At 48.1% G+C, this 22,288-nt stretch overlaps 1 protein-coding gene across 1 annotated transcript; it reads left to right on the top strand.

Moving 5' to 3' along the window:
- The first annotated feature begins 7,567 nt into the window (after nt 1-7,567).
- Nucleotides 7,568-15,403, top strand: HOXC12 (homeobox C12). Its single transcript, XM_077192787.1, has 2 exons — nt 7,568-8,120; nt 15,165-15,403. The coding sequence occupies exons 1-2, from the start codon at nt 7,568-7,570 to the stop codon at nt 15,401-15,403; spliced, it is 792 nt and encodes a 263-aa protein (XP_077048902.1).
- Nucleotides 15,404-22,288: the final 6,885 nt, after the last annotated feature.

Genomic DNA, 22,288 nt, shown 5'->3' with positions numbered 1-22,288 from the left:
AGGGAGGGGAAAAAAAGAGAAAAAACGGAGAAGAAAATGAAAATAAAGCGGATTTTGGGTCCTTTTTGGGAGCTTCCCGAGCTTTGCCAAGGAATTTCCCCCGAGGCGTTTCCAGCGCCGCTTCCCTGGGTTTGGGGTTTGGTTTTTGGGTTTTTGGGTTTTTGGTTTTTGGGTTTTTGGTTTTGGGTTTTTGGTTTTTGGGTTTTTGGTTTTTGGTTTTTTGGTTTTGTTTTTTTGGTTTTTTTTCCCTTTCTGGCCGCTCCGCCTCAAAGCCGGGCCAAAAATTCCAATTTTCCTTTGATTTTTTTGGGAACGGAGCCCGGAATTTGCGGCCGCGCTGCGGGCGGGGCTCGGATCCCAGGATTTCCCTTTTTCCTCCTCATTTTCCACAGAAATTGGGACTAAAATGGACCAAAATCGCTTTTTTTGGGCTCCCCCGCTCGCCTCTGGGACGGGAGAATCCCACGGGGCTTTTCCGGGGCTTTTTTGGGGTTTTTTAAAGGAATTCCAGGCAAAAAAATCCAAATTTCTGCCCCCAAAGCAGCGCTGGGGTTAAACCCGAATTCCCCTCCTGGGTTTGGGGTTGGATTTTCCCGCCCGGGGATTCTGCGCTGGCAAAAAATGGGGAAAAATCGGGAAAAAATGCGATTTTCCAGGAATTTCCCCTTTGGGAGCCGAACTGAAACCACCCGCGGAAAATTCCCATTTCTGTAGGGAATTTTATTTTATTTTATTTTATTTTATTTTATTTTATTTTATTTTATTTTATTTTTTATTTATTTTATTTTATATTTTATTTTATTTTTTATTTTATTTTATTTTAATTTTTGGGTCCGATCCCGGTTTTCCTGCTTTTCCATGAAATTTAATTTTCTCTTTGGGGCTCAATCCCATTTCCAGCCGGAAAATTCGGGATATTTCCATTCATCCCTTCCATTTGTAATTGGCGAAATTCGGGACATTTAAATTCATTTATTCCATTCCTAATTGGCGAAATTCGGGACATTTTAATTTATTTATTCCATTTCTAATTGGCGAAATTCAGGACATTTTAATTTATTTATTCCATTTCTAATTGGCGAAATTCAGGACATTTTAATTTATTTATTCCATTTCTAATTGGGGAAATTCGGGACATTTTAATTCATTTATTCCATTCCTAATTGGCGAAATTCGGGACATTTTAATTCATTTATTCCATTTCCAATTGGCGAAATTCGGGACATTTTAATTCATTTATTCCATTTGCAATTCGCGTTTCTGGCACTAAAATTCCTCTCCAGCCCCAGCCGAGCGCTGGGAATAAATTCAATTTACGAGAAGGGAAAAAACCCCAAAATTTGGATTTTTCAGCGCCGAGACGGAAAAGGAAAAAAACGAACAAAAAAAAGGAAAAACCCCGTGAATAAAAAGGAAGAAAAAGCTCGGGAGAAGCGGGAATTGGGCCCAAAAAAGGGAATTTTGGGAGTTTGGCGGCGCTGATTTGCATGGGATGCCGACCCCTTTTACTGCCCGAGACAGTGACCTTGAACTGCGCCGCCCTTTATGGCCCCGCCGCAATTCGGGCATTTTCGCCTTTTCCCACCCAGCTCGGGCATTTCCGGCGATTCCCCCCCAAAAATGGGGAAAATTCAAAATAAATTCCCTTTACAGGGAGGCTCTGCCGGCAAATCGGGGAAAAGGGAAATTTAAATTTGTTTTTAATGAATATCCAATTTCTTTTTTTCATTTATTTAAAATACATCTTAAACTTATATTTAATTTTATTTTTGATTGCTCTTTAATTGATTCAATTCATTTTTAATTTCTTTTTTCCTGGTTTTTTTGAGCTAAAAGCGACCCCAGAGCCGAGGGGGTTTTTCCCAGCGATTTAAGCGGGAATTGGGAATTTTTTGTTCTCCTTTTTTACAAAAGGCGTCCCCGGGGTTTTTAAAGTCGCTTTTCCGAGCAGGAAAATGGGATTTTAATGGGAAAATCCCCTGGAAAGGCGGGAGCGCCGCCGAGGGGGTTTGAGGCGTTGGGTTTATTTTTATTTCTGCTTTTATTTCGGGTTTTATTCCCATTTCGGGTTTTATTTCGGGTTTTATTCCTATTTCGGGTTTTATTTCGGGTTTTATTCCTATTTCGGGTTTTATTTCCATTTCGGGTTTTATTTCTGGTTTTAATTCTGGTTTTATTTCGGGGTTTATTTCCATTTCTGGGTTTATTTCTGCATTTATTTCTGTTTTTATTTCGGGTTTTATTCCGGGTTTTATTCCCATTTCTGGTTTTATTTCCGTTTTTGTTTCGGGTTTTGATTCTGGTTTTATTTCGGGTTTTATTCCGGGTTTTATTTCTGTTTTTATTTCGGGTTTTATTTCCATTTCTGTTTTTATTTTTGGTTTCATTTCTGGTTTAATTTCGGGTTTTATTCCCATTTCTGGGTTTATTTCTGGTTTTATTTCCGTTTTTATTTCGGGTTTTGTTTCTGGTTTTATTTCCATTTCTGGGTTTATTTCGGGTTTTATTTCTGGTTTTATTCCCATTTCTGTGTTTATTTCTGGTTTTATTTCTGGTTTTGTTTCCGTTTTTATTCCGGGTTTTGTTTCTGGTTTTATTTCGGGTTTTATTCCCATTTCTGGGTTTATTTCTGGTTTTGTTTCCGTTTTTATTCCGGGTTTTGTTTCTGGTTTTATTCCCATTTCTGGGTTTATTTAGGGTTTTATTTCTGGTTTTATTTCCGTTTTTATTCCGGGTTTTGTTTCCGTTTTTATTCCGGGTTTTATTCCCATTTCTGTGTTTATTTAGAGTTTTATTTCTGGTTTTGTTTCCGTTTTTATTCCGGGTTTTGTTTCTGTTTTTATTCCGGGTTTTATTCCCATTTCTGTGTTTATTTCTGGTTTTATTTCTGGGTTTATTTCTGGTTTTATTTCTGGTTTTATTTCCGTTTTTATTCCGGGTTTTGTTTCTGGTTCGGCTCCGGGCGCTCGGGCCCCGCTCGGGCTCTTCCGGGCCTTTCCCTGCTTGGAAAACCGTGAGGAAAAAAAGGGGGAAAAATGAGAAAAAACCACCAAAAAAACCCCCAAAAAAATTCGCTTTTCTCAGCCCGAGCCTCCCCCGCTCTGCCCCCCAAAATTGCGATTTTTAATTGGAATTTTGGCCGCAAAAATTGTCAAGAATCGGGAGTTTAGAACCCTAAAACGCCGGATTTTGGGGCAGAAATTTCCCTTTTCCAGCGCGGAACGAAAGCCCCGGGCGGGAACTTCTGGCGCAGGGGAAGAATTTCAAATTTTTCACCGAAAATTCAAGAAAAAGGGAGCGAACAAAGGGAGGGGAGGAATGGAAATGATTGGAAATGATCCAGCGGCTTTGGAGCCCAGCCCCGCACCTGGAGGCGGAAAATTCCTTGGCAGGGCTTGAAAAAACGCCCGAAAAGGGGAAAAAATGCAGAAATAAATAGAAAAATAAGGCCCGAAAAAGGGGAAAAAAATGCAGAAATAAATAGAAAAATAACGCCCGAAAAAATGTGGGGAAATGCAGAAATAAATAGAAAAATAAGGCCCGAAAAAAAGGGGGAAAATGCAGAAATAAATAGAAAAATAACGCCCGAAAAAGGGGGAAAAATGCAGAAATAAATAGAAAAATAACGCCCCAAAAAAGGGGAAAAAAATGCAAAAGTAAATAGAAAAATAACGCCCAAAAAAGGGGGGGGGAAATGCAGAAATAAATAGAAAAATAACGCCCGAAAAAGGGGGGAAAATTAAAAAGTAAATCGAGAAAAAAAGCCACAAAACCAGCGGAAATATTGAAAAATAAATAGAAAAATAACGCCCGAAAAAAGGGGGAAAATTAAAAAGTAAATCGAGAAAAAAAGCCCCAAAAGAGCGGAAAAAAAATTAATAAATAAATAGAAACAAAACCGCCCGGAAAAGGGGGGAAAATAGAGAAAAAACCGCCCAAAAGATGAGAAAAAAATTTTAAAAATAATGGGAAAATAAAATAATAAGAAAAACAATCACGGAAAATAATTTTAAAGCACCCAAAATTAGGGGGGAAAAAGCCCGAAAAATAAGAAAAAGCCCCAAAAATAAGAAAAAAGCCCCAAAAATAAGAAAAAGCCCCAAAATGATCAGAAAAATCCCCAAAAAAGGGAAATTTTGGCATTGCCGGGGAATCTCTGGGGCTCGGGTTTGGTTCCTGCTCAGGGCGGAGATTTCCAGGCTGGAAAAATCTGAAAAAAGCTGAAAAAATCTGAAAAAATCTGAAAAAAGCTGAAAAAAGCTGAAAAAAGCTGAAAAAAGCTGAAAAAAGCTGAAAAAAGCTGAAAAAAGCGGAATTTCGGGTTTTTCCACCTCCGCGAGCAGGGAAAGCGCCCGAGGAGCCGCACCTGATTTATTGGGGTTTTTATTGGGGTTTTTATTGCTTTTTTTGGGGTTTTTGGGGGGTTTTTTGAGCGGTTTTGGAGCTTCCAGGAGGAGGAAAAAATTGAATTTAATTTGGGGGGAAACGCCTGAAATGGGAGCTGGGGCGGCTTCGCCTCCCCGGGGAGGATTTTGGGGTGGAAAAGGCGAAATTCGAACCGGGGGAAGGAGAAAAAGCAAAATAAAGGTGGGAAAAGGGGAAAAAAAGGATTAAAAGTGGCCAAAAGGGGAAATTCCGCCCCAAATCCCGCTCCGGGTTTGTTCTCCCGTCCCAGGATTTATTTTTGGGGTTTTTTGGAGTTTATTTCACGCTGGAAGGAGCCGCCATCGGTTTTTAATTTATTTTATTATTTTTATTTATTTTTTCCCCTGATTTTCAAGGGCGGGAGGGAGAAATGGAATAAACGGAAATAAACGGAATTAAATGGAATTAAATGGAATTAAATCCCCCCTGCGCCGCTCGCAGGGGGCAGGAAAATGGGGAATTTTGGGGCGGATTCTGCGGGAAATTGGGGGGAAAAATCAGAATTTCAGAGTTTGGGGATCTGGGGGGATAAAGGAAGGGAAACGGAGCAGCAAAAGCGAGAAAATGACCCCAAAAAATAAAAATCTTTAAATTTTAGAGAGGCGGGAGGAGGCTGGGGCAGCCCCGGAGAAAGAAAATGGAAAAAAAAAGATCAAAAATGGCAAAAAAAGGTGAAATAATGGTAAAAAAAGGGTCCAAAAATGGCCAAAATTTAATAAAATAATGATGAAAAATGAGCAGGGATTGTATGGAACGGCACAATAGTGATAAAGGATAAAGGAATGAGAAAATTATTAAAGGTAACACAATGGGAAAACAATGGTAAAAAATGAACAGAAAATTATAAAAAATATTAAAAATAATGATGAAAAATGAGTGAAAATTATGGGAAATGGCCCCAAAATGATAAGAAGACACAAAAGGATGATAAAAATTATTAATAAATGATAAAACGAGGCTAAAAATGAACAGGAAATACAAAACTTGATAAAACAATGATAAAAAAATGGCCAAAAATGGCCGAAAATGCTCGGAAATGATCAAAACGCGATTAAAAAATGACCAAAAACGGTTTCGAGGGGGAAGAAATGAATTTTAATTTAAAAAAGCTGAAAACGGCCCCAAAAGAGGCGGCGAGCCCGGAGCGGCTCCGCCCGGCCTGGGGGGTTCGGAGGACACAAAATCCAATGGGGATTTATGGGGGCGACGCTTTTACCCCATCCGGGAGCTCTTTAATTAATGAATTAATTAACGAATTAATCAATTAATTAATGAGCGGCGCAGCGCCGATCCCTTCCCCCCCCGGAGCGGTTTTGGGGTGAAAAACCCGAATTTTGCTGGGGCCAAATGGGAGCTTGGGGGTCCCGGCAGCGGCGGAGGGGCTGGAAAGGGGAAAAAAACCCCCAAAAAATGGAATTAAATCGAGCTGGGTTTGGGGTTTTTAATGGGGTTTGGGAGGGCGGGGAGAGGAAACGGGGGAAATGGGGAAAATGGGGGAAAAAAAGGGAAAAATGCGGGAAAATGAGGGAAAATGGGGAAAATGGGGGGAAAAAGGGAAAATGGGGGGAAATGGGGGAAAAATGAGGGAAAATGGAGGAAAAAATGAGGGAAAATGGGGGAAATGGGGGGAAATGGGGGAAAAAATGAGGGAAAATGGAGGAAAAAGTGAGGGAAAATGGAGGAAAAAATGAGGGAAAATGGGGGGAAAAATGAGGGAAAATGGGGGAAAAAATGGGGGAAAATGGGGAAAATGGGGGGAAATGGGGGAAAAAATGAGGGAAAATGGGGGAAAAATGAGGGAAAATGGGGGGAAAAAGGGGGAAAGGAAGGGAAAGGAGAGAAATAGGAAGGGAAAGGAGGGGAAATGGGGGAAAGGGAGGAAAAAGGAGGAAGAAGGGAAGGAAAAGATGGAAAATAGGAAGGGAAATGGAGAATAAAAGGAGGGGAAAGGGAGGAATAACGGAGAAAAGAGAGGAATAAAGGAGAAACAGGGAGGGATAAAAGGAAGAAAAAAGGGAGAGAAATGGAAGAAAAAATGAGGGAAAAGGGGAGGAGAAAAAGGAGGGAAAAGGGGGAAAAATACGGAAAAAAAAGGAGAGAAAAGGGGACGAAGAAAGGGTGGAAAAGGGGGGAAGAGGGGAGGGAAAAATGAGGGGAAAATGAGGAAAAAAGGGAGGAAAAAAGGGAAGAGAACGGGAGGAACCCGGCGCTGTTTTGTCTGAGCTGCGGAGGGGAGGGGACACCGGGGGGGGGGGGAGGGGACACCGGGGGGGGGGGAGGGGACACCGGGGGGGGGAGGGGACACCGGGGGGGGGGGGGGGAGGGGACACCGGGGGGGGGGGGGAGGGGACACCGGGGGGGGGGGGGGGGAGGGGACCCCGGGGCCGCGCGGGCCCCACGTGACGGCGGCGCCGGGGCCGATGGGCGCGGGCCGAGCCTTTTAACGGCGCCCATGGCCGGGGCCGCGCGCAGCAGCGCCGGGTCCCGCTCGGGGCCCGCTCCCGGCCCCGGTGCCCCCGCTCCGCCCCGGAGCTGCCGAGACCCCGGTTCCCCCCGGGTTCCCCCCGGTTTTCCCCCATTTTCCCCCATTTTCCCCCGTTTTGCCCCCATTTTCCCCTCGGTTCCGCCCCGCGGTCCCTGCGCGCTCCGGGCTCGCTGAGCTCCGCTCCGCGGCCGCGCTTCCCCATTCCCGCCCCGCTCCCTGCGCTTCCCCCGGTGCAGCCCCTCCGGTTCTGCCCCGCTCCGGCACCGCTGGACCCCGTCCTGAGCCCCGTGTTCCCCATTTCCCCCGGTTTTCCCGGTTTCCCCCATTTCCCCCGGTTTTCCCCATTTCCCTCGGTTTCCCCGACTCTCCCCGGTCCCTCCGCTTTCCCCCGGTGCCCCCTGATCCCCCCGGTTCCTCCCGGTCCCCCCTGATCCCCCGATTTCCCCGGTTCCTCCCGGTCCCTCCGCTTTCCCCCGGTCCCCCCTGATCCCCCCGGTTCTTCCCGGTCCGTCCCCCCTCTTCTCCCTCTTTCCCCATTTCCCCCCATTCCCCTCGATTCCCCCCATTTCCCCCCCGATCCCCCCGGTCCCCCCGGTGTCCCCCGGTCCCCCCGGTGTCCCCGCCGTCCCCGCCGCTCCGGGGGCGGCCCCGCGGACCATGGGCGAGCACAATCTGCTGAACCCCGGCTTCGTGGGGCCGCTCCTCAACATCCACACGGGCGACGCCTTCTACTTCCCCAACTTCCGCGCGTCCGGCGCCCAGATCCCGGCGCTGCCGTCGCTGCCGTACCCGCGCCGGGACAACTTCGCCTCCCTGCCCGCCTGGGCGCCCTCGGAGCCCTGCGGGCCCTACCCGCAGCCCTACCTGGGCTTCGGCCGCGCCTGCGAGCTCGCCCGGCCCGACGAGGGCAAGTGCTGCTACCGCGACGGCGGCGACAAGGCCCGGGAGGGCCGGGACGCGGCGCTGCTGCCGCTGGAGCCGCCGCCGGCCGCGGGCGGCGCCCCGAACCCCGGCGGCCACTTGGGCACCAGCCCGGGCTCCCTGGGCAGCCTCGGCTCGGGCTTCGGCAAATTCGAGTTCGGCGAGGGCGGCGCGCAGGAGGCGCAGAACTGCCCCGGGCTGGAGGCGGACCCGGGCCCGGCGCTGCTCGGGGACGGGGCCAAGGGCGACCCGCCCGGGCTGCTCTCACCGCTGGGCGCCTCGGGAGCCGGTGAGAGAGCGGGGCTGCGGGTTCGGGGCAGTTCTGGGGTATTCTGGGGTTTTTTGGGGGGCTTTTGGGGTGAGTTTTGGGGTTTTTTTGGTGAGCATTGGAAGGGCTGTCCCCGGTAGCGAAGGGGACCCGCCCGCGCTGCTGTCACCGCTCAGCGCCGCAGGAGCCGGTGAGAGAGCGGGATTTGGGGTTTGAGGGAGTTCTGGAGGATTTCGGGGGGTTTTGGGTTTTTTTTTTGGGTGAGTTTTGGGTTTTTTTGGGGTGAGTTTTGGGGTTTTTTTGATGGCATTGGAAGGGCTTTCCCCGTAGTGAAGGGCACCCGCCCGCGCTGCTGTCACCGCTGGGCGCCTCGGGAGCGGGTGAGAGAGCGGGGCTGGGGGGTTTGGGGCAGCTCTGGGGGGGTTGGGGGTTTTGTGGGGGTTTTTGGTGTGAGTTTTGGGTGAGTTTTGGGTTTTTTTGGGGTGAGTTTTGGGGTTTTTTTGGTGGGCATTGGAAGGGCTTTCCCCGGTAGTGAAGGGGACCCGCCCGCGCTGCTGTCACCGCTCAGCGCCTGGGGAGCCGGTGAGAGAGCGGGATTTGGGGTTTGGGGGAGTTCTGGAGGATTTCGGGGGGTTTTGGGGTTTTTTTGGGGTGAGTTTTGGGGTTTTTTTGGTGGGCATTGGAAGGGCTTTCCCCGGTAGCGAAGGGGACCCGCCCGCGCTGCTGTCACCGCTCAGCGCCTCGGGAGCCGGTGAGAGAGCGGGGCTGGGGCTTTTGGGGGAGTTTCGGGAGATTTTGGGGTTTTTGGGTGTTTTTTTGGGCTTTGGGGGTTGTTTCTAGCGGGTGTAGGGCGGCTTTAGGAAGGGCTTTCCCCGGTAGTGAAGGGGACGCGCCCGCGCTGCTGTCACCGCTCAGCGCCGCAGGAGCGGGTGAAAAAACAGGATTGGGGATTCCGGGAATTTTGGGGCGGTTTTGGGGTTTTGGGGGTTTTTTAGTGTTGTTTTGGGGTTTGGGGGTTGTTTCCAGTGGGTGTTGGGCGGCTTTAGGAAGGGTTTACCCCGGTAGCGAAGGGGACGCGCCCGCGCTGCTGTCACCGCTCGGCGCCGGCGGAGCCGGTGAGAGACCGGGATTTGGGGATTTTGGGGTGGCTTTGAGGGTTTTAGGGTTTTCGGGGTGAGTTTTGGGGTTTTTGGGGTGGGTTTTGGGGTTTTTTGGTGGCATTGGAAGGGCTGTCCCCGGTAGCGAAGGGGACGCGCCCGCGCTGCTGTCACCGCTCAGCGCCGCAGGAGCGGCTGGGACAGCGGCATTGGGGATTTTGGGGTATGTTTGGGTGATTTTGGGGTTTTTTGGGGGGTTTTGGGGTGGTTTTGGGTTCTGGGGATTTTTTGGGGAGGATTTTGGGGTGGTTTGGGGTTTTTTGGGGTGTTTTTCCGGCGGTATGGAGCGGTTTGGGAAGGGCTCTCCCGGGCAATGCCGGGGACGCGCCCGCGCTGCTGTCACCGCCCGGCGCCGGCGGAGCTGCGCGGGGATTTGGGGTTTTTTGGGTTTTTAGGGTTTTTTGGGGAGGGTTTTGGATTTTGGGATTTTTGGGGTTTCCTGGGATTTCCTGGTGGGTGCTGGGAGGGCTCTCCCGGTAATGAAGGGGACGCGGCGGGGCCGGTGCCGCCCCTGAGCGCCCGCGGTGCGGCTGAGGCGGCGCTGTTTGGGGCTTTTGGGGTTTTTTGGGGGTTTTTTTGGGGTTATTTTGGGGCGGTTTGGGGCGGTTTGGATTTTTTTGGGGTTATTTTGGGGCGGTTTCGGGTTTCTGAGGTTGGTTCCGGTGGTGCTGGGTGATTTGGGAAGGGTTTTCCCCGGGAATGGAGGGGATGAGCCGCGGCCGCTCAGCGGAGCGGGCGAGGATTTGGGGTTTTTTGGGGTGGTTTTGGGGTTTCCGTGAGGGTTTGGGGTTTTTTGGGGTGGTTTTGGGGTTTCCGTGAGGTTTTCTGGGGTTTTTTGGGGTGGTTTTGGGGTTTCCGTGAGGTTTTCTGGGCGCTTTTGGGGTTTATTTTTTGGGTGGGTTTGGGAATGCTTTCCCCGGGAATGGAGGGGATGCGGCGGGGCCGGGATAAGAGAACGGGAATTGGGGTTTTTTGGGGTTTTTTGGGGGCCAGTTTTGGGGTTTATTTAGGGCTATTTTGGGGTTTATTTAGGGTTATTTTGGGGTTTCGGGGGATTTTCTCGGTGGTTTCGGGAGGGTTTTCCCCGGAATGAGGAGGATCCGGCGGGGCTGGTGTCCCCTTGAATGTGGGGAGCGGTGCTGAGACCGCGGGATTTTGGGGTTTTTGGGGTTTTTAGGTATTTTTGGGGTTTTTTTTTTTGGAGGCTTTGGGGTTTTTCTGAGGGGTTTTGGAAGGGATTTTTGGGGTTTTTTGGGGTTTTCCCCGGGATCGAAGGGGAGGCGGCAGCGCCGGTGGCACCGGGGATGTGGGAGCGGTGGTGAGACCGCGGGGTTTGGGGTTTTTGGGATTTTTTTTGGGGGAGTTTTCGGGTGGTTTGGGGTTTTTTGGTTTTTTTAGGGTGTGTTTGGGTTTTTGGGGGGCTTTAGGGGTTTTTTTATTATTTTTTTAGGGTTTTAGAGCCTTTTTTTGGGGGGGTTTCCCCAGGGATGGGGAGGACACGGCGGGGTTGGGGTCACCGCTGGGAACGGCGGGGACAGAACGGGGATTTTGGGGCTTTTGGGGGGATTTTTGGGGGATTTTGGGGTTTTTTGGGGGCTTTTGAGAGGTTTTTGGGAGGTTTGGGGTTTTTTAGGGGATTTGGAGGCGGGAATTCGAGGGATTTTGGAGGAGTTTTGGAATAAAGGGGACGCGCTGGGTCTGGGCTCACCCCTAAACGTGGGGAGCCCCGGCGAGGGCCTGGGAATGGGATTTTGGGGGGGTTTTGGGGTTTTTTGGGGGTTTTGGGGTTTTCTTTGGGTTTTACAGAGTTTGTGAAGGGCTCGGAAGGGTTTGGAGGGGATTCCTCCGGAATTTGGGATTTGCTGGGCTTGGTGCGACCCCGAGCGCAGGGAGCGGCGCAGGGAGCTGGAAATGGGATTTTTGGGGTTATTTTTGGTTTTTCTGCAATTTTTTGGGGTTTTTTTTGGGGTTTTTGGGGGGGAGTTTTAGGGGTTTTTGAGTTTTTTTTTTGGTGGGGGTGGCGAGGATTTCCCCTGGGGATGAAGGGGCCGGGGCGGCGCTGGCGGCGCCCCTGAGCACGGCCCGGAAATTGGAGATTTTGGGGTTTTTTTGGGGCGGTTTTTGGGGGTTTTTTGGGGCGGTTTTGGGGTTTTTTTGGGGCGGTTTTTGGGGCTTTATTTTGAGAGGTTTTGGGGTTTTTGGGAGGGTTTTTTTAGGGTGAGTCCCTGCGAATAAAGGGGGACACGGAGGGGTCGGGGGCAGCCCCGAGTGCTGGCAATAAAAAAGGCAGGGTCGGGATTTTTCGGGATTTTTGGGATTTTTGGGGTTTTTTGGGGATTTTGGGGTGGTTTGAGGGGTTTGGGGTTTTCTTAGGGGATACTGGAAGGAACAAAGCGGGGTTGGGGTCACCCCTGGACCGTGGCAGGGACGCTCAGGGTCTGAAATTTGGGTTTTTTTTGGGGGGTTTGGGTTGATTTTTGGGGTATTTGGGGTTTTTTGGGGGGTTTTGGGTTGGTTTTTGGGATATTTGGGGTTTTTAGGGGGATGAGGGTTTTGGAAGGATTTTTTGGGTGGTTTTGAAGGATTTTCCTCCGGAATTTGGGGTTTTGTGGGGTCGGGGTCGCCCCTGAATGCACAGAGCGGGGCTCAGGTCCTAAAAAGGGAGAATTTGGGGTTTTTGGGGTTTTTTTAGGGCGGTTTCAGGGGTTTTCCCAAGGAATTTGGGGTTCGGAGGGGTTGGGGGCACCCTGAACTCCAACAGGGGTGGTCAGGGACTAAAAAGAGAAATTTGGGGGGTTTTTTAACAGGGATTTTTTGGGGGGATTTGGGAAGGGTTTGGGGATTTTTGGGGTTTTTATTGAGGGTTTTTGGAAGGGATTTTTGGGGTTTTTATTGAGGGTTTTTTCGGGTTTTTTTGGGGTTTTTATTGAGGGGTTCTGCGGGGATTTTTGGGGTTTTTTGAGGGTTTTTGGGAGGGATTTGGGGTTCCTTGGGGCCGCTGTCACCCTGAACCCGGCAGTGGAGGCCAGGTCCTAAAATCCGAATTTTTGGGGTTTTTTTCCCCGGGGTTTTGGGGGAAATTTGGGGTTCGGCGGGGTTGGTGGAACCCTGAACATCGGCAGCGGCGGGAAGGTGCAAAAAAAGGAAATTTTGGGGTTTTTTGGGGTGTTCTGGATGGGATTTAGGGAGGTTTTGGGGTCTTTTAGGGGGGGTTTGGACGGGAATTTTGGGTTCGGCGGGGGACAGCGCTGGAATGGGGATTTTGGGGATTTTTGGGGATTTTTTTGGGTTTTTTGGGGGGATTTTGGGGTGAAGTTTGGGGTTCGCGGGGCGGGACGCGGGCGCTGTGGGGTCGGGCCGCTAGGGGGTAGCAGCGAAACCCCGAATGTTTTATGGGGTGCCGCCGCTTTTAAAGGAAAAGCCATAAAAAAGGAAAAATCCCATAAAAAATGCGGCCGGAGCGGCGGAAAAAAAGGAAAAAAACGGGAAAATCCAAAAAACAATTTCGGGATGAGATTTTGGGATCGTGGGGGAGAAAAAAGGCGGAAAATGGGGCGGAAAATGAGATTTTTAACGAAAAAAACAACCCCGGGTTTGGGGGCACGGGTGGGAAAAAAGGGGGGGAAAAAGGGAAAATCCTTAAAAAAACCCAAAAAATCAAAAATCCCAGCCCGGACTTGGGGGGAGTCCCAGATTTTGGGGTTTTCTCCCCTAATTTTTTGGGGGGAGAATTCTGAGTTCCCCGCGGTGCCAAAGCTTTGGGGATTCGGGGGAAAGGGGAATTTTGGGGGAAAAATTGGGAAAAATGGGGTTTGGGAAGGGTTGATGGGGAAAAAAAGGGAAAAGGGGAATTTTGGGAAGGATTTTTAGCGGAAAAAGGGAAAATTGAACATATCGGGGAGGTTTTTATGGAAAGGGGCATCTTGGGGAGGTTTTTTTGTGGGGAGAAAGGGGAAAAAGGGCATTTCGGGAAGGGTTTTTTTAGGGGAAAAAGGAGCATTTTGGGGAGGATTTTTAGAAGGAAAATGAACATTTTGGGGAGGATTTTTTTAATGGAAAATGAGGCATTTCGGGGAGAGTTTTTTAGAGGGAAAAGGAGCATTTCGGGGAGAGTTTTTTTAGGGGGAAATGAGGCATTTCGGGGAGGAATTTTAAGAGGGAAAAGGAGCATTTCTGGGAGGATTTTTTAGAAGGAAAAGGAGCATTTTGGGGAGGATTTTTTTAATGGAAAATGAGCATTTCGGGGAGAGTTTTTTAGAAGGAAATGAAGCATTTCGGGGAGGACTTTTAAGAGGGAAAAGGAACATTTCTGGGAGGATTTTTTAGAAGGAAAAGGAGCATTTCTGGGAGGATATTTTAATGGAAAATGAACATTTCGGTGCAGTTTTTTAGAGCCAAAAAGGCAAACTCAGCATTTCGGGGTCGCTTTTTTCCGCGGAACCCCCGGCCCGGCCCTTCCGGGGCCGCTTTTGGGGCCCCACCCGGGGTGAATTCGCTTCTGTTCCTTTGGGGCGGTTCCGGTGTCGCTGTTTCCCCTCTGGGTCGGTTCCGCTTCGGGGTGAATTCTCTGTTTCCCTCTGGGACGGTTCCGGTGTCGCTGTTTCCCCTCTGGGTCGGTTCCGGTTCGGGGGTAAATTCGCATTTTCCCGTCTGAGAAGGTTCCGATTGGCGGTGAATTCGCTGTTTTTCCTTTGGGATGGTTCCGAATTCGCTGTTTCCCGTTGGGGACGGTTCCGATTTCGCATTTCTCCCTCTGTGACGGTGCCGATGTCTCTCTGTTTTCCCGTTGGGGACGGTTCCGATCGGGATGAATTCTCTGTTTCCCCTCCGTGACGGTTCCGATTTCGCCGCTGTTTCCCGTCTGGGACGGTTCCGATCGGGGTGAATTCACTTTTTTCCCTCTGTGACGGTTCCGAATTCTCTGTTTTTCCCCTCTGTGACGGTTCCGGTGCCGCTGTTGTTTCCCTCTGGGAAGGTGAATTCGCATTTTCCGTCTGGGACGGTTCCGATGTCGCATTTTCCCTCTGGGACGGTTCCGATTCGCGGTGAATTCCGCTGTTTTTCGTTTGGGAAGGTTCGAATTCCCTGTTTTCCCCTTTGAGACGGTTCCGATGTCGCATTTTCCCCTTTGGGACGGTTCCGATCCGGATGAATTCTCTATTTTCCCCCCCGTGACGCCCCCGTGACGGTGCCGGTGTCTCCGCTGTTTCCCTTTGGGACGGTTCCTGTTCGGGGTAAATTCTCTGTTTCCCCTCCGTGACGGTTCCGGTGTCGCTGTTTTTCCTTTGGGGAGGTTCCGATTCGCGGTGAATTCTCTGGTTTCCCCCCGTGACGGTTCCTGTTTGGGATAAATTCTCTATTTCCCCTCCGTGACGGTTCCGTTTCGCGATAAATTCTCTGGTTTTTTCCCCCCCGTGACGGTGCCGGTGTCGCCGCTGTTTCCCGTTGGGGACGGTTCCTTTTCGGGGTGAATTCTCTGTTTCCCCCCCCTGACGGTTCCGATTCGCGGTGAATTCTCTATTTCCCCCCGTGACGGTTCGGATGTCGCCGCTGTTTCCCGTTGGGACGGTTCCTGTTCCGTGGATAAATTCTCAGTTTTTCCCCTCCGTGACGGTTCCGATCGGGATAAATTCTCTGTTTTTTCCCCCCGTGACGGTTCCGGTGCCGCTGTTTCCCGTTGGTACGGTTCCTTTTCGGGATAAATTCCCTTTTTTCCCCCCCGTGACGGTTCCGGTGTCTCCGCTGTTTCCGTTGGGTACGGTTCCTGTTTGGGATAAATTCTCTATTTCCCCCCGTGACGGTTCCGTTTCGGGATAAATTCTCTATTTTCGTTTGGGACGGTTCCGATCGCGATAAATTCCCTTTTTCTCCCCCCGTGACGGTTCGGGTGTCGCCGCTGTTTCCGCAGGCGCGGCCTGGTTCCCGCTGCAGCCGCGCTCGCGCAAGAAGCGCAAGCCGTACTCGAAGCTGCAGCTGGCGGAGCTCGAGGGCGAGTTCCTGGTGAACGAATTCATCACCCGGCAGCGCCGCCGCGAGCTCTCGGACCGCCTGAACCTCAGCGACCAGCAGGTCAAGATCTGGTTCCAGAACCGCCGCATGAAGAAGAAGCGGCTGCTCCTCCGCGAGCAGGCGCTCAGCTTCTTCTAGAGGGGGAAAATCGCCAAAAAAACCCGGCGGGAAAACTCGAGAAATTCCAATTTTCGGGAGAGATCGGGGTTCGGAAAGCGGCGGGGGAAATGAGGAGGAAAAAGGAGATTTTGGGTTTTCCTCCCTCTCCTTAGGACAAAACCAAACCAAAAAACCAAGCGCGGGCGGACTCGGAGCGCCGGAGGAGCGGATGGAGACGGGGATGAAAATGAGAAGGGATTAATTAATTGGAATTAATGAGTTTTAATTGTAAATATCGGAGCGCGGGAAGCGGCGCTGAGGCCGAGGAGGAGGAGGAGGAGGAGGAGGAGGAGGAAGGGGATGTTGTGGTGGGAGCTTTGCGAGGCCGAGCCCAGGTAGGAGCGCCCGGAATTCCCGGATTTCAGCCCAAAACCGCGGCCTGGGGTGGGAAAAAGGGAAAGTTTGGGGTGAGGAGGGGGAAAAGGCGGCGGAAATTCGGGAATTTTCCGGCGGGAAATGAAGGAAAAATGAGGTGGGGCCATAAAGGCGAAATGGGTGGAAAATGGGAGATTTTGGGACAAATGAAGGAATTTTGGGGGAAATCGAAGTGGGATCCTAAAGGATCCTTAATTTGGGTGGAAAATGGGAATTTTTTGGTCAAAATGAAGGAATTTGGGGGGAAATCGAGGTGGAATCCTAAAGTATCTGAATTTGGGTGGAAAATGGGGGAATTTTGGGACAAATGAAGGAATCCGGGGGGAAATCGAGGTGGAATCCTAAAGGATCCTTAATTTGGGTGGAAAATGGGAATTTTTTGGTCGAAATGAAGGAATTTGGGGGGAAATCGAGGTGGTGTCAGAAAGGATCCTTAATTTGGGTGGAAAATGGGGAATTTTGGGACAAATGAAGGAATTTCGGGAAAAATGGGAAAATGGAGGTGGTGTCAGAAAGGATCCTGAATTTGGGTGAAAATGGGAATTTTTGGGTCGAAATGAAGGAATTTGGGGGAAATCGAGGTGGAATCTTAAAGGATCTTTAAATTGGGTGGAAAATGGGAAATGTTTTGGTCGGAATGAAGGAATTTGGGGGGAAAACGGGGAAAATGGAAGTGGTGTCCTAAGGAATCTTTCACTGAAGTGGAAAATGGGAATTTTTTGGTCGAAATGAAGGAATTTGGGGGAAAAACGGGAAACTGGAGCTTGTGCCGAAATAATCCGCAATTTGTCTGGAAAATGGGAATTTTTGGGGCTGAAACGAAGGATTTAGGGGGAAAAGTGGGGTCGGATCTCCGGAGACAAAGCCCGGCTGGAAATTGGATTTTTCCCGCTGGAATTGGCTCCGCTCGGGGCGGACAAAAAAAGGAATTTTTTCCCCTTTTTTTGGAGCTTTTCCCTCCCTCTCTGCGATTTTCCAGCGTTTCTTTGTAAGGCCCCAAAATTCCCAAAACCTTTTTTTGGTTTTTTTGGGTTTTTTCTGTCGCAGGAATCGCGGGTTTGGGTAAAAATTCCGTTTTCTCCTCCGACAAATTCCGGTTTTTCCACCTTGGCGGGACCAGGGATGGGATTTTCCCCTTTTTTCTCCTCAATTTTGGGATTTTCCTGCGATTTTGAGGGGGAACAAAACTGCAGGAAATCGGGGAAAGGTTCGGGGGAAATGGGATTTTTCAGCGGGGGAGGCGGAATTTGGGGCAATTCCCTGGAAAATCGGGATTTTCCCAGGCGCCGCCTTTGGGGCAAATCCCGAAAAAAACCCCCGGGGAAAATCCCCAAAAAATCCCCCAAAATCCCAAAAAAATCCCCCAAAAGTTCCCCCAAAAATCCCCCAAAAAATCCCCAAAAATCCCCTAAAAAAGGAGATTTCGCTGCTTTTCTGCCCCTTTTCCCTCCTCGCTCCCTCCCGAGCTTCTCCTTCTCCTTTTCCCCTTTTCTCGCCCATTTTTTCCATTTTCCCCCCACTTTTTTCCTCATTTCCCCCCTTTTTCCCCGTCATTTTCCCTTTTTCCTCCCATTTTTCCTTTTTCTCCCCATTTTTTCTCCTTTTTTCTCCCTTCCCCCTTTATTTCTATTTTTCCCCATTCCCACCACAATTATTCCCATTTTTCTGCCCTTTTCGAGAATTTTGGCCAGGAAAAAAACCCCAAACCCCAATTTTGGGTCAGGATCCCCTGTCCCCCCATTTTCCCCTATTTTCCCCCCATTTTCCCCATTTTTTTCTCCCATTTTTCCCCATTTTTCCCATTTTTTTCTCCCATTTTTTCCCCTTTTTTTCCCCATTTTTCCCCTTTTTTCCCCCATTTCCCCCCGTCCCTCTCCGAGCCCCCCTCGGGGCCGTGCAATAAATCCCAAATCGCCTCCAAATCCCCGTTTTTGGGGCAGTTTCAGGTGCAATGGAGAAATTCCAGTTTTTGGGTGGAATTTTGGGGGTTTTGGGGCTCCCCGTGGAGATTTCGGGGCCGTTTCGAGTCCCTGGGGTGCGGAAATCATCGAAAAATCCAAATTTTGGTGAATTTTGGGTCCCAAACCCCTCCGGGAAGGGGGAGGAGGGCGGGAGCTCGGAATTTTGGGGATTTGCCCCAAAAATCCCAAATGGAGCCGCGGCCTTCGGGGAAACCCAAATAAAATGAAATAAAAGGAAAATAAATTGAGAATTTAATGGGAAAGCGGGAAGAAAAGGAAAATCAACGGGAAGGGAGAGACGGGAAAGTGAAAAAATGGAAAAAAAATGGGAATGAAATGGAAATAAAGGAGGGAAAGGAAAATGAAATGGGAAAAAAGGGAAAGGAAATGGAAAAGTGAGAATGGAATGGAAAAAATGGGAATGGAATGGAAAAAAAGAGAATAAAATGAAAATATGAGAATAAAATGAAAATATGGGGAATAAATGAAAATATGAGAATAAAATGAAAATATGCTGTGAATAAAGTGAAAATATGGAAGCGAGAGGAAAACGAAATGGAAAAAATTAAAAAAAAAGAGAATAAATTGTAAAAAAATCAAAATAAAATGTGAATAAAATGTGAATAAATTGTGAATAAAATTGTGAATAAAATGTGAATAAAGGAGATCGCGGTTCCCGAGCGTCCCCCGCGGCATCGGCACCGAAATGCCCCGAAAAATGCCCCGAAAATGCCCCAAAATTGGAATTTCCGCCCCATCCCGCGTTAATGAATGCCCCGCGTTAATTAATGCTCGTTAATTAACGAGCGCCGTAATGAGCGCGGGAATTGGGGAATGCGCGGCCGAGGCTCCTCTGGGCGAGCTCGGGGTGCAATTAATGGGGAGTAATTAATGAGGGATTAATTAACGAATGAATGAACGAATGAATGAAGGAACGAACGCGCTGATTCATTGCTGGGGAATAAAGGAACCCGCACCGGGATCCTCCGTTGTTATTTATTATTTATTTTATTTTATTTTATTTTATTTTATTTTATTTTATTTTATTTTATTTTATTTATTTTATTTCATTTTATTTCATTTTAAATTTTAATTATTTTTAATTTTATCTATTTTATTTTATTTTAAATTTTATTTATTTTTATTTATTTTATTTTATTTCATTTCGTTTCATTTCCTTTCAAATTTTATTTATTTTTACTTAGTTTATTTTACTTTATTTTCTTTTATATTTTTTCTATTTTTCCTATTTTTTCTATTTTTTCTATCTTTTCTATTTTCTTCTCTTTTATTTCTTTTATTATTTTATTTAATGTTATTCTTTTATTTTAATGTTATTTCATTTGATGCTATTTTATTTTGAATTTTTCAAATTTCGTTTTATTTTTTCTTTTTTTTTTAATTTGGTAGTTTGATTTTTTATTTCTATTTGTATTTTATTTATTTTAATTGAATATTTTACCTTTGTATATTATTATTATTATTATTATTATTATTATTATTATTATTATTATTATTATTATTATTATTATTATTATTATTATTATCATTATTATTATCATTATTATTAATCCCGCCTGAAATTCATCAAAACCGAGAGAAAACTCCGAATATTCTCCGGCTTTTCCGACTTTTTGAAGGTGACAATAATTGGAAAAGGTGCTGAGGTGAAATGAGCCGAGAAATTCAAAATATGGAGGGGAAAAATGGGGAAAAATCCCCGGAAAACAAAAATTCAGGGAGGTGAAAGTTGGAATTTGGATTTTTGGGGGAGAGGCCGGAACGAGGAGCTCGAGGGGCTCCTTGGGGAATTCGGATCCTTTTGCCAGCCCGAAACCTCCCCGGAAATTCGGAAAAATTCGAATTTTCGGAGCTGCAATTGCAGCCGGAAACCCGGGGGGAGAAGCGGAGGAAAAAACGGGGGAAAATCGGGGAAAATCGGGAAAAAATCAGGGGAAAAATCGGGGAAAAATCAGGGAAAAAGTCAGGGGAAAAATCGGGGAAAAAATCGGGAAAAAATCAGGGAAAAATCAGGGAAATCGGGGAAAATCAGGGAAAAAACTGGGAAAAAATCAGGGGAAAAATCAGGGAAAAAAATCAGGGGAAAAATCGGGGAAAAAATCAGGGAAAAAGTCAGGGGAAAATCGGGGGGAAATCGGAAAAAAAATCGGGAAAAATCAGGGAAAAACTCAGGGAAAATTTTGCTTTTTTAATTTTCTGGCTGCTGGGCCTGGAGGAGCCCCAGGGGGGTTTTAATTTTTAATTAGCGGGGATTAATTAATGAGGGAGGGAATAAATGAATGAAGGAATGGAGGAGCCTCGTTGAGGGGAGATGGATGAAGGGAATGAGGGCGGGAATGGGGGAAAAACCCGGAATAAAAAAATGGAAATAATAAATAACAATAAAAAGGAAAACTCGAAATAATTCTGGGCTTTTTTTATTCCCCTTTTCCGCTCTTTATTTTCCCCTTTTTCCCCCGAATTTCCCCTTTTTTATTCCCATTTTTTCCCCATTTCTCCGTCCCAAAGTGATCGAGGCCTTTGGGGCCTTTTCGGACCTTGGATCCATTTTTGGGATTTTTTTTTGACCTCGGATCCATTTCTGGGGTTTTTATGGACCTCGGATCCATTTCTGGGGTTTTTATGGACCTTAAATCCATTTTTGGGATTTTTATGGACCTCGGATCCATTTTTGGGCCTTTTCGGACCTTGGATCCATTTTTGAGGCCTTTAAGGACCTCGAATCAATTTGTGGGATGTTTTAGGACCTTGGATCCATTTTTGGGAATTTTTTTGGACCTTGGATCCACTTTTAGGATTTTGTTTTTGACCTTGGATCCATTTTTGGGGTTTTTAAGGACCTTGGATCCATTTTTGGGAATTTTTTTTGACCTTGGATCCATTTTTGAGGCCTTTATGGACCTCGGATCCATTTTTGGGGCCTCTTAGGACCTCGAATCCATTTTTGGGATCTTTTAGGACCTTGGATCCATTTTTGGGATTTCTTTTGGACCTTGGATCCACTTTTAGGGTTTTTATGGACCTTGGATCCATTTTTGGGGCCTTTTCGGACCTTGGATCCATTTTTGGGATTTTTATGGACCTCGGATCCATTTTTGAGGCCTTTAAGGACCTCGGATCCATTTTTGAGGCCTTTTCGGACCTTGGATCCATTTTTGGGGCCTCTTAGGACCTCGAATCCATTTTTGGGATCTTTTAGGACCTTGCACAAATTTTTGGGATTTTTTTTTTGACCTCGAATCCGGTTTTTTTTGGATCCCGTGGGGCCTTGGATCCATTTTGGGGTCCCAAGCGCCCCCAGGTCCCTTTTTGGGGTCCCACCCGCTCCCATTTCCCCTTCAAATCCTCCCTTCCCTCCTTTGCCTCCCCAAATCCCAAACCCCGAACCCCAAAAACCCCAAAAAACCCAAAGCCCAAAACCCCAAAACCCCGAAATCCCAAACCCCCCAAAACCCCCAAAACACCAAACTCCAAACCCCAAATTCCCAAACCTCAAAAGCCTCAAAACCCCCAAAACCCCAAACCCTAAACCCCAAACCTCCAAAAACCCCGAAAACCCCAAAAACCCCAAACCCCAAAACCCCAAACCCCCAAAACCCCAAATCCCAAACCTCAAAAACCCCAAAAACCCCGAAAACCCCAAAAACCCCAAAATCCCAAAATCCCAAACCCCCAAAACCCCAAACTCCAAACCTCAAAAACCCCCAAAACCTCAAACCCCAAAATCCCAAAACCCCAAATCCCAAACCCCAAATTCCCAACCCCAAACCCCCAAACCCCCAAACCCCAAAACCCCAAAATCCGAAACCCCAAATCTCAAACCCTTAAACCCCCAAATCCCAAACTCCAAACCCCAAAATCCCAAATCCCAAACCCCAAATCCCGACCCCCAAATCCCCAATCCTCAAACCCAAAATCCCCAAACCCCAAACCCCCCAAAAACCCCAAACCCCCCAAAAACCCCAAACGCCCCCAAATTCCCGCTTTTCCCGGCCCATCCCCTGCCCGGTTTTATTGGGATTTTCTTGGGATTTTATTGGGATTTCTGCCCCTTTTGGGATTTTTATGGCTCCGATTTTCTCTTTATGGGGCGCGGCTGAGACAAAGCAGCCGCTCCTCCCTGGCCGCGCCATTTCCTCCTCCAAACCCCAAATTTCCCCTTTTTCCCCCCATTTTTGCGCCCCAAATCCCCCGATCCCAACCCCAAAACGGAGCCAAACCCTAAAATCGGAGTTTTGGGCTTTTCCCTTTACCCAAAGCAGCAAAAATCCCGATTTTCCCGGCCGGGCTTTGTTGTTGCTGTGGGGTTTTTTTAAGGGGAAAATCCGAATTTTTTAGGGGAAAAAAAAAAAAGGAGAATCGGGGAGAAAATTCTCAGCTTTTTGTGGGGTGGGAGCGGAATTTGGGGGAAAATGCGGGAAAGGGAAAAAAGCGGCGGAAAAACCCCAAAAAAAGCGAAAGATCCCATAAGGATCCCATAAGGATCCCATCAATCCCCTCCCGCCCC

This window comes from Agelaius phoeniceus, chromosome 35 (genome assembly GCF_051311805.1).
Source record: "Agelaius phoeniceus isolate bAgePho1 chromosome 35, bAgePho1.hap1, whole genome shotgun sequence".
Classification (NCBI taxonomy): domain Eukaryota; kingdom Metazoa; phylum Chordata; class Aves; order Passeriformes; family Icteridae; genus Agelaius; species Agelaius phoeniceus.
The sequence above is the reverse complement of the archived record's forward strand: the minus strand, read 5'-3'. Positions and strand labels throughout refer to the sequence as shown.

Coding starts and splice junctions, on each gene's coding strand:
- HOXC12 (XM_077192787.1), top strand. CDS start 7,568: ATGGGCGAGCACAATCTGCTGAACCCCGGCTTCGTGGGGCCGCTCCTC. Junction 8,121..15,164: donor GCTGGGCGCCTCGGGAGCCG/GTGAGAGAGCGG, acceptor CTGTTTCCGCAG/GCGCGGCCTGGTTCCCGCTG.